The 11,960-nt window shown below is 42.5% G+C and overlaps 1 protein-coding gene across 11 annotated transcripts in view; it reads right to left on the bottom strand.

Annotated features, from left to right (window-relative positions):
- Positions 1-3,174: 3,174 nt before the first annotated feature.
- The window catches only part of KANK1 (KN motif and ankyrin repeat domains 1), a 384,339-nt gene continuing 375,553 nt past the window's right edge, over positions 3,175-11,960 (bottom strand). For all 11 annotated transcript variants that reach the window (XM_033925068.1, XM_033925087.1, XM_033925124.1 and 8 more), the window contains 2 exons: positions 7,910-8,005; positions 3,175-4,211 (listed from right to left, as the gene is read on the bottom strand). In XM_033925068.1, coding sequence (XP_033780959.1) covers positions 4,149-4,211; positions 7,910-8,005 — 159 coding nt within the window. In that variant the 3' untranslated portion in view covers positions 3,175-4,148. The remainder of the gene's footprint in view (positions 4,212-7,909; positions 8,006-11,960) is intronic.

Here is an 11,960-nt window from a genome sequence, read left to right as displayed (position 1 = left end):
TGTGTCTGTCTTTCGTTCTCGTGCGCTGCCTGCCTGTCTTTCTGTCTCCCCGCCCAAAAAAAACAAGATTGCTCCCTGGCCCTTTCCCTCTCCCCCCTGCAGCAGCATTTCCCCCCTTCCCTGTGCAGCAGCAACAGTCCCCGCAGTTCCTTGTGCAGCAGTAGCATTTCCCCCCTCCTTCCTTGTGCAGCAGCAGCAGCATTCCCCCCCCACTTCCCTATACAGCAGCAGCATTTCCCCCCCTTTCCTGTGCTGCAGCAGGTTAGTAGCATTTCTCTTCCTCGCCGCAGCTCCTCTCATGATCCGCGCCTGTGTTGGAAGCCTTCTCTCTGATGTGACGTCAGGGAGGCTTCTGACGCAGGTAGCTTGTGAGAGGAGCCGCGGTGGCAGCAACAGACTGAAGAATACCTTAAGTAAGGGAGCCGGCCAGACCTGTGTTCGACGGAGTAAAGCCGGGAGGGTGGGAGTCGCCGCGGTGGTTGCCACCTACGTGATTAAGGTGCCTCTGCATGAACAGTAGGAGCCAGCATACTACCGCTGGCTCCTTCTACTGCGCATGTCTAACACGGAAGCACACATCACGGAGTCAGGGATCACAGTGTTATAAGTGCGCATGTGCGCTTAGGGTTTTATTATAGAGGATGCTGTGAAGTTTTGTATGTGAGACAGAGAATATAGTTTCTAGTTATCTGTCTCCCAGAGCTGACAAAATAAAACACTTTCACATATTGCTATGATGACTGGTTAGTGATGGAAATCTAGAGACCTTGACAACTGGATGGTTTCAGATTGCCCAGAGATATTGGTTACTGCTTGGTAAGAAATTTATTATTGCTCCAGTTTGGCTGGGTCTTTCTGTCTGATCCCTTTAATGCCTCTGAATATCTCAATTTATGTTTTTTTTCTTCCTGTTAGTGCATAAGCAATCTGGCATTATGGAAACTTTGAAAGTGGTTTCTCTGACTGAATAACTTGACCAAGTACTTCTTGCACTTTTGATATTTCTATTTCACAGCTGAGAATATTTTCTGTTTTAATCTCAGGGTTTAATTCTGTGAATTAGTTTGGAGATATTAATTTTTCCTGTTTGAAGGATCCTCAATCCCCTGTGGGTGGCACCCCTTTTTCCAGTTTGAAGAGTTCCCAGGTTTGTCTCTTCAATAAGAAGGATAACATTAGAATAGAAAGTCATTTGAGTGAATTTACTTGGGGAAGGGAGTGGGCAGGTATCAAATAAAATTGGCTAGTGAGAGCGAATGGGGACTGGGTTATCCCAGGTTATCTAGGCATGAAGTGGCCCATAAGATCTCACTATCAACAACTTAAAGATGTTCATTGGGTATGGTTAAAGATGCATTTTGCTCCCCCAATCTATTTTTGAAATGGTGATGATGAACAGCAAAGGGAGAGACAGGGAACCAGAGGAAGAGGGACCATATGTTTCTGGACCCACTCAATAAGACTTTGAAGGGACTATGAAAGAAAGAAAGGATGGTAGTGGGAGTAAGGGTGGAGGATAACCACATTATCTAAGTTTCAATATTTTCTCACAATTGATCAGGAGAAATTCCAAGCGTTGACCGTCAGTGAGCCAAAGTTGGGTGGGAAGGGTTTAGTACTACTGATTAAATGAGAAATAATTCCTCCTATCACCTCCAGACTTGTTTGCAATTCTATCAGAATTATTATGAGAAGAAACTCCACAGTGACTATGTAGGATACTTTTTATCCTGGTTTCTCTTCTACTGAACCTGGAGGTGGTGGGTTGAGACAAGTAAAGGTAGTTCAATACACTAAAACTGGAGGATTCCTCTATTTTACAAGAAAGTAAGACTGTTCATGAAGGAGTTTAGGCCTCATACTAGTGTTATGGCTACCAAGAACAATCCAGAAGCTGATCTACATAAATGACTTTCCAGTGCAATAAGTTAAGACCTTCTATCTTCTAGACAATAGGGTTATTTCCTCATATTCGCATGCTCTGCAGAAGGAATCCACTCCAGATTTTTCACTGCCTCTGTAGTACTTCATTGATTGGTTTAGCGCCCTCTACAGTCTTTCCTTCTGCAACAATGTCTACAGCTGTGTGTTCTGTTCTCCCCATTTTATTGTTTTAAATTCAATGTAATGTGGATAATTTCACATTTGAAACCATTTTGGAGCTGACAGGCTGATCTTTTTTTGGGTACCCGTTAGCCAGTCTTCATAGTTTTCCTTGAAGCTTAGGGCTGTCGCTGAAGTAGTCTCACCTTCTGTTAAGCAGACTGTTGAGTGCAGAATGTTTGACACGCTTAGTGGCTCAGCGGTATTCTGCAGTGTGCCGGCTGCATTTTTGCATCTCCGTCCATCCTGGTACACATCCAGTGGTCCATAGTGGAGTCTGACCAGCAGCCCAAAGATCAGCTTTGTGAGAGCATTCCCAGCATTGTGGCAGTGAATTTTTCTACAGCTACTGAGAAAGAGCTGAGAGCAGGTGGAGTCCAGTGTATCAGGTCACCGTGAGTACCAGGAGCTGACAGCTTGTGAGAGACGTCGGGGAAAGTTTAAAAAGTGGAATTTTATGAGTGTCTGCATGTTTCCCTGTGTTCCCCCCTCCTGAAAAATCCTAAAATTGCCATTTTTGGACTTTGGGAAGTGTGAAAAATATTGCGTTTTTGGTGTGAATTTGTTGCTGATGGCCATCTTGGATTTTTAGCAATCTTTTTTTCTTCTTCCTGCTTTTTCAAAACTTTCATTTTTGCAGCATGAATAAAAAGCCTCATGATTGGATGAAAAATACCCAAAATAAAAAATAAAATCAAGAAGAACAGACAGGCTTCTACCATCTCGTGTGTAGAGAGATAAACTGAGGAGGTACAGAATAGCCCAGAGTGAAGGGAGGTAGAGCAAAGAAAATGCTAACGAGGCTTTTTACACAGATCTCACGGGAAGGGATTGACTATCCAAGAGTTCAGGAATGATGTGCCTATTGCACTAGAAATGTTATTTGGTATAGCTTTAGTAGCGATGGGTTTTGTTTTTTTAACTTCAGAGAACAGAAAAATTTCACACTGTCACAGGGAGGCTACGTGCCTTACAGGAAATAAGATTGTTAAGTCCCAAAAATTCAGAAACACTGCTGCGGGACTTTTAAAAAAAAAAATAAATAAATAAGGTTAACTAAAAGCACAAAAGTAAAACAGCATAAAGAAATTTTATTCCGAAAATATGGCAAGAGGCTAAGGCACTTTGAACACTTAAATACATACATGACTGAAAACGAATGGGAAACAATATTTCATAAATATGCAGAGCATTGCCTTTCCACTATAAATGAAAACACAGCTGGTGTCCCTAAGTAGATGCTATGATAAAACTTAGATGATGCAATGACATACAATCCCTACACAGTTAATAAAAATATGGTAACAGCATCCATATTCTTCATGTAGTTTGTGCTTTTATTACTCTAGGAAATATAAAATATGGTGAAAATACTGTGTGACATTTTTAATATAGATACAATTTTCTTTAATATAAAAGTTACACAATAAATCAATCTGAGCTTATTTTTATTTAGCAATTTTAGGCCTCATAAGGTCTTCCATAGTCCCATTCCCTAAGGTATCAAGCCATCAGCCTAGACCCAAAGAGCTGAATGTATATACCTAATGTATTGTTGTATTTCTTCAACAAATGAAACATGAGATCAGTTTGGAATGAAAACTTAAGAGAAATGGTTATTGCCAACTACAGTATTTAGTGTTTAGTAAATATAAATAACCAGAGAAAGTTTTAAAAACAAAAGCTGAGACCATGGCTCCACCCATCTAAGAGAAAAACAGTCAGCTCTACTCCCACCACCACAGGACAGTTTCAACTTGCTCCGAGAGAGAAAATATAAAATTATACAACGTGTACTGCCAACATGAAACAGTCTGCTCTGGAGGGAAGAATGCCAGTCTGTTCATTAGCTTTCTCATGAATGAGGGAGCACAAGAGGGGATCCCAGGTCTGTCAGTCTATCAGCATGGCCACACAGGCTGTCCTAGCAGGATGCTGAGTTCAGGCACAAGAAGTTTTACATTCAGTATCTGTCGCTATGAATCGTAAAAATTAGCAGCTTAAAGATGGCGTTTGGATGCACAATAATCCACGTGCGTTATTATTTAATCGAACATGCCTCTGTGGGTAGGGCTGGATGGCATTTTCCTTCCCAATCTGGGTGTGCCCTAACAAAAGAAGAAGAAGAAGAAAAAAAAAAAAAAGAGTTGGTAAATGGAAGAAACCAACATTTAAAATCAGATGAGTGAAATGTTTAGCATATAATCTGGTGCACACCTTGTCTCACTAGTAGATCAGAAAAGTTTCTAGCTTTTCTTATCCTCTTTTTATGTTCTGGTCCCTATCCTATCATTTTTTGTAGTTCCTCTTTTCATCACTTTTTCAACTCCCCCAACCTGAAATTAAATATCACTAAACTGTTTAGATGTTTTTACATAGATAGTATATCAAATAATAAACTATAAACAAAAAGTTTCTCCCAGGCAACTACAAAGGGTAAAGGAGAGTAAAGGCTTATTCTAGACATCAACTTCTGCTGCTTGTTCTGGCAGGGATCAGTTAAGATGCTGTGTCTCAACTTATAACACCAGGGAAGCCAAGAGTAGACTAGTGTTGCCCGATTCAGGAAAAAATATTTCGATTCGATTCGATTCAGCCTATTGAATCGATTTTTTGATTCAATTTTCCTGCCCAATTCGGTGTGTTTTTTTTTTTTTCTAACATAAGGTGGGTTAATTTTATATATTAATATATAATATATTCCCATATATCTGAAAAAGTGTATCCTACTTTACTTAAAAGTGTATCAAGGAGGAGGCCTCAGTAACAGAGCCCACGCTCAGTCGTATTCACAGACTGAAGATTTCGGCGTGGTTATACTGCTCTTTAGCTCTAATCATTGGCCAGCTCCTATATTTTACTTTAATATCTTCTATCAGAGTTTAAATAAGAATTCAATATTCTAATTAATATCCTATTCTATAAATATTTTTTGTCACGTTTTTTCTTTAAGTTTTTTTCCCCCAAATAACTTATTAGTGTCTACACTTCTTCATCTGGTTTGAGACTAAACTGACAAGGTTTAGAAAACATTTCAGTTTTATTTCAAAAAGGACCTTGCTAGCACTCAATTTCTAGCAAGTCTCACTTTGATATTGCTAAGCAGTCTAATATTAACCACATTACTTAGCTTTTTAACAGTGCTTGTATGTCAAAGACAGCCAACGAGGCCAGCGTTTCGTGGACTTCAACTTCTGTCCACTGCTTCAGGGCCATGGATTATATGCACCAAGCCATTTTCTGTAACTTATTGACAGCAGAGATTTCTGAGATTTCAGAGAAATCTGAGATTTCTGGCAGCCTCATGCATAGTATACATGCACAGTATGCATGAGGCTGCCAGAAATTCCAGATTGGTCTGAAGGATCCACCCTGGAACTGGATAACTTGATAGATCTCATGCTGTTTCTTCACTAGATTGTACCTCTTTTTCCAACCTCATCTGTTCCTGCTTTCTCCAGATGTGAGCAGCCAGTGCATCATATCCCTTTCCCTACTGATCTGTCTGAATGTTGGAAGCCCTGTCAACTCAGAGAACCCAGGGCTGGCTTACTATTAAGGCAAGACTTAAGCAGTCGGCTAGTAGCTTCTCAAGGGTGACAAAGAACAGCACAATCAAAACTAAACAATAGATTCTGGACTCCACAAAAAAAGAACCTCAGAATCAACAGACATTCTTTTACTTTCAGGGAGCTTGGGCATATATGTACAACATTTAAAAGTATGATGTCCAGTTATGCACTTTTACAGAAAGGTTTCAGAAGAGGTGGTGCTGGACCAATTACAGTTTTGTTTTTTTACTTTAATTATCAAAATCTCGAAGGGTGGTGAGGATGGTTCAACTGAAGACTCCCAACCCCGAGGACCCTAAGCCCTTTGCTTAGGCCTGACTGGAGCTGGAGGGAGGAGCAGCTCCTGCATGTTGTAGCCAACAGGAAGAGAGACGAGAGTGAAGCACACTGAAAAGCAGTATCGGCAGCCTAGATGGCCTCCGTTTTACTGGCACTGAATCAGCGCTGCGTCTGATTGAAAACTGTGCGGTCAGCCTCGGCTGTGAGAAAACTGACAGCTGCAGGTCAAAACCAGGGGGAGGGAGAGTCATGTTCGTTTTCTGCGTCTGGGATCGTGTGCACAGGGGGAACAGTCAGCGCTTTATCTCGCTAACGTGCATTAAGGATGGGACCTTTCATTATTACAATTTTTTTTTAAAACTTACTACTACTTTTTAGTGCTCCCTTTGCCGAGTCCTTGCTTCTGATGCAACTTCCGGTTTCACAAAACCGGAAGTTACATTAGATGGAAGTACTCCGGTAGCAGAGGGAAAGCCCCTCTAGCAAGAGGGCCAACTTGAATCGGTGAATTCGTTCTTTTGTAAAAACGAATCGATTTGAATCGTGAATTGGGCAGCACTAGAGTAGACCATCTCAGAAAGGTCCAGAAAAGATTATGAAGGCCAAAACTTGAGATTGTTTTTATATAGTGCAGTGTTCTTCAATACATGATCTGTGGACCAATGGAAGCCCATGTTGTCTTTCAGTTTTTTTCTGCTACTCTGCCTCTCTACCCAGGCTCAGAGCATAGAGGGGAAAATGGATGGGGGGAGGGAGAAAAGCTGCATGCTTGAAGGACAAGGCATTTCTCAATAGACAAAAGAGAATGTATTTGGAAATGCTCACAACCTTGAGGATACCTCAAGGCAAGTGGGGATGGCTTTATATAGGAAGATATTTGGTGGCTCTCCTTCAGCTTGTTAGAATCCAAGATTGTCCCAGCTTATTAATGATGTAGTGTGTCCAAATAATAAATCCAGAAAGATTAAATATATTGCTTTAGAAATGAAAGAAGCCACAAAAAATGATATTTTGCTTTCTTTGGTGACTCTGAAAGGATATGAATAGAGTGGAAAGAGCAAAAGGACAATTTTCAAATGAATTTGTCTTTGTAACTAAGTAGTTATATGGGCAAATTCTCCAGAGTGAACATTTTCTTCTATTCACTGGCTAAAGGTAAGCACACAAGTTTCATGGGAAGAGCACTCTTAAGTGAAGGGAAAAGGATGAGGCAGTGACCAAAATCAGTGCACAGGCACCAACAATATAATAAGTGACAGAGAAGGCTCACAGAGTAGGAGCGTTTTCAGATGAGTGTGACACACGCCTAACAAGTGAGAAATCTTTCTACTGGTGGAAAGGATAAGAGATGTCATGGGTTCAAATATCTGCTAGTGAAACTGAGAAGCAAGGCCAAGAGTTTATACTTAAACAACTTTTAACAACTTACAAATTTGGCTTGTGGTACAGCAGATGAAACAAATACATTCTAATACTGTATGTCTATATATTGGGGGTAATTTTATAAGGAAGCACTTAGGTGAATAATCCAAAATGTTGCCTGTGTGCCTTTTTCAGTAGCTCAGTGCAAGTTTTTATAAAACAGGGTCCCAAAACCATCTTCAACAGTGTTCAAATGGCTCTCATAAAGATTTACACCTGCTCAGAAAAATGGTTAAATGTGTGTGTATTTTTATATTTTATAAAATCCAAATGTACATTACAACTCCACCCCTGCTCTGCACATCTATGTCCACTTAGAACACTTACATGGGTGAACCATGCAGAAGTACAAGCAATCTTTCAATGCAGATATACCTCTGTGCAATTTTCTGTATATTACAGGCTTTACACAAAGAAAATGCTTTATAAAATTATTCCCAATAATACACATGGCAGAGTTCTTGTGACTTATCTAACCAAACCTTTCAGTTTCACAACATGTAAACATAATGCCAGTTTAAAAAAGTACTAACCGGTGACTGAGCTTTAGACAAATTGACAGCGTAGAGCAGAACCGCTATGTCCTTATGTCCAGCATCCATGGCAATGGACAATGCTGAGCTGCCATCCTATAAAACAAAAAAATACAGAATCATCTATATTCATTCATAGAAATGAGCTACAAATAAAAATCCCAAGGCCCATCTAGTCTACAAATGTTTTCTGTTTTCAGTACTATCATAGACCCTGCTTGATATCTAGCCTTCTGTCTGTACCTGTACACCATTCCTTGAATTCTGAGTTTTCTTGAATTTTGGTGGGAAAATCCGTTCTTCTCTTTTTCCTGTAGAATTCTAAATTCTCTGGTGAGACCAATGGATTTTCCTGCCAAAATTTAAATTGGTGACCATTGGGCTGTCCTGCCTCATTCACTTCAAGCTCCAGCCAATCGGATTTGAGGACCCATTATATATAAAGACAAACTGCAGATCTCACAGCATACCCTAAAGAAAGCCACAGCATCATGGCGAGACCCAGAAGACTGAAAAGTTGCTAAATTGTAAAAGAATTGTGAAAAATTGCAAGAGGACCTTATAAGATGGGATACTGGATAACCAAATGGTAGATGACATTTAATGTCAGCAAGTGCAAAGTGATGCATGTGAGAAAGAGGAACCCGAACTATCCTATATGATGTAAGGTTCCACATTAGGTGTCAGCACTACAGCTGCCCAATTCACACTTTGAATTGATTCACTGATTCAGTTTGGCTGAATCTATTCAAATTGGTTTTATAACCCTCCCCCCCAAAAAAAAAACAACAAACCGGACTCACCGATTCAGGCCTGCTCTTGGGCTTTTACTCTCCTGGTATCCTTCCTTCTGATGCAACGGACGGACTTCAGCAGAGGAAAAGCCGAAGAGTAGGCATGTGAGGATCAGAGGCGAGGGTTGAGAAAGTATGAATAGGGTGGGGAACTGTGCTGCTTCATCTGCTGCTACTGTTGGAACTGCAGGGGTGGGGGGAACTGACACCGCTGTCAGACCCATGCGTGTGTGTGTATGTGGATTGCTGCCTTCTGCCGTTGTGGCTGCCGGGTGGGGGGTGAGGGGACTGGAAACTAGAAGAAAGGAGAGAGGATGCTGGACCTACAGGTGGGTGGTTTGACTGGCTGAGTTTGGAACTAGTGGGAAGAGAAAAAGAGAGGGTGCTGCCCACATGGGGTGGGGAGGCTGAAGGGAAGAGTGGTCACAAGGTGTGGGGGGTGGCTGGAAGGAAGGGATGAGAAAGAGAGTGCTGGCCACATGGGGAATGGTGGTGACTGGAGGGGAGGGAAGAGAAGAGAGAAAGGGTGCTAATTACATGGGGTAGTGGGTGGCAGGGGGAAGGAAGAGCGACACTAGAGTACGGGCTGTAGCTGAAGGGAGAGAGGGTGCTGAACCTTCGGGGGTGCTGGAAGGAAGGAGGAGAGAGAAAGGAAAGGAAGATACAGAGATGGAAGACAGATGGTGAGCACTGAGAAATAAGAAACTGTCAAATGGGCAGGAGACCCTGGCAAGTGAGTTAACAGAAGACAAACAGAAAACAGAGCCTGGGATCAACATGATTTGAATAATAAAATGACCAGACAACAAAAGGTAGAAAAAATAACTTTATTCTCTCCATCATCGTCTAGCTTCCCCCTGGCCTCCCAGTCTCACTTTCAAAACTAATTACAGCCTGCAGAGGATTGCCGGTGATGTAGTGATTCTAGCAGGCTGCCGTCGGCCTCCGCTGCACATTCTCTCTGCTGCAATTCCGCCCCTCCTCTGATGTCACACCCTGTTTTGGTCTGGGATAGACCACAGCAGAGGGAACGTGCAGCGGAGGCTGACGGCAGCCTGCTAGAATTGCTACATCACCAGGGATCCTCTGCAGGCCATAATTAATTTTGAAAGTAAGACCGGGAGGCCAGGGGGAAGCTGGCCAATGGTGAGGAGAAGGGGAAAACATTCTGGTCTTCGGGGAACCCCCTTAAAGCCACGAAGCTGAGGGCACCCACAGCGCTGGCACCTATGCAGCACTTCCCGACTAATCCCCACCTCCCCCTGTGAGCTCTGACATCAGGTCTCCTAAAGCAGGAGCAGCTGCCCTACTTACTGATATCCTAGTCTTCTGTGCTCTCTGGGCAAGGATGGAGTTGATCATACAATTGTGCCTCACAGAAGAAGATGGGGGTCTCTGGCTTATGGTCAGAGGCAGGGCTAAAAACCACATGAGCAGAGGAAACTGTGGTACCCATGCCAAAACTAAGGTAATCACCACTCTCAGCTGCACGAGCTCTAAGAAAGCATGGAAATCGTGCCATGAAACTGTGAGATCTAATAAGCAAAGCTAAAATTCTGAAGGGAGAAAAAAAATTCTTCAGCTCACATACCCACTTTTAGGCTGTCCACAACCTCCTAAACAACTCTACAGAACTGCTAAAGAGTTGGGGAGTGAGGGACCTACCATCACCAGGTGTCACCCTGCTCCAACCAGAATAGCAGTGATTAAAGGAGCTAATATCCTCAAAGAGGATACCTCCCTGTTCAACTGGCACCCAGTAGGAACCGAGTCAGGCTGCACTATACTCTTAAGGGCCGAATCACAAGAACTACTTTTCTCCATTTCCATCCGCTGTAAATGGTGATAATTGGTGGACTGGTTTGGTATAATGACAAAGAAGCTAATATATTTCACTTAATTCAAAACAAAACATTTTTCTACCTTTGTTGTCTGGGCTAACATGCTGGCCCAAATTTCTTTTTTCTGCTCTCTTTCCACTGGGTGCTGTCCATTTGTCCTTCCTCCACTTCCTCCTATTGTCTTCCATTGCCTCCCCACATGTGTCTTTGACATAGTTCCTCTTTGTGCCCACTCAAATTTCACCCTCTCACTCTTCCACTTACCTGTCAACTTTCCACTTCCTCTTCTCACTTCTTAGATCTCATTTGTCTCATATTTTTCTTTATTCCTTCCGACCTCCTATTCCCTTCTTTTACTATACATCTACTCTCTGTACTCGCCATTCTACTCTCACTGATCTTGAAAACCCCCATGGAATCTCCCACATGGTTCCACCATGCAGTGTCTCCCCTCTCTCTCCTTACACCCTTATAGCCCAGCATCTCCCCTCTCTACCCCACCAACATTTATAGCATAGGATATCACTATTTCTTCTCTTTTCTTGCCCCCACACGTGATCTAGCAACTCACTGCATGCTTTCTCTCCCCTTTCCCCTTATGCTCCAGCATTTCTGTCCCCTTGCCTATGATTCAGTAACATCTTATTCTCTTATGATTTATCATTTCTTGTCCTTCCTTCTCTCCCCTCCCCCCTTATGATCCAACAACCTGTCCCGGCTCTCTCCCCTCTCCCTTATGGGTGGGGGGAACTGACACCGCTGTCAGACCCATGCGTGTGTGTGTGTGGGGATTGCTGCCTTCTGCCGTTGTGGCTGCCAATGGACCTCCTGGGGGGGGGGGGATGAGGGGACTGGAAACTAGAGGAAAGGAGAGAGGATGCTGGACCCACAGGTGGGTGGTTTGACTGGCTGAGTTTGGAACTAGTGTTTCTTACTTTCTCTCCTTCCCCCTATGGTTGAATATTTTTCTCCTCTTCCCTAAAGTCCAGCAACTCCCTGTGACCCCCTCCCACCCGGACCTTATGGTCCAGAATTTTCCTGCCCATCTCCCCTTATAATCCAGCATTTCCCTCCCCTCTCCTATGATCCAGCAAATCTCTGTCCCTTCTCTCCCCTCCTTCCCTATTCCTGGGTTGCCTAAAGCAACTTTGCTCTTACCAGGCTTTCACTTCCAGTCCATAGCTAACCCTGTGACACATTATGACATACCATTTGAAAACCACTAATAAAACTCACTTTCACATTTCCTCCAAATTTTTTGCATTGTTCTTCACACATCAAAGTCAAATTTCAGTTTCTTATCAGCTTTCTTTGATTTAGCCATTTGCTGTTTAACTTAGGACTTTAATGAGAAGAACAGCATATTAGACCTTCACAATTTGTGGTCAACATTAATTTTTCAGAAGCATGATGGTG

The sequence above is a fragment of the Geotrypetes seraphini genome, chromosome 1 (assembly GCF_902459505.1).
Source record: "Geotrypetes seraphini chromosome 1, aGeoSer1.1, whole genome shotgun sequence".
Lineage (NCBI taxonomy): Eukaryota > Metazoa > Chordata > Amphibia > Gymnophiona > Dermophiidae > Geotrypetes > Geotrypetes seraphini.
Note: the sequence above shows the minus strand (reverse complement) of the source record. Positions and strands in the feature narration are given on the sequence as shown.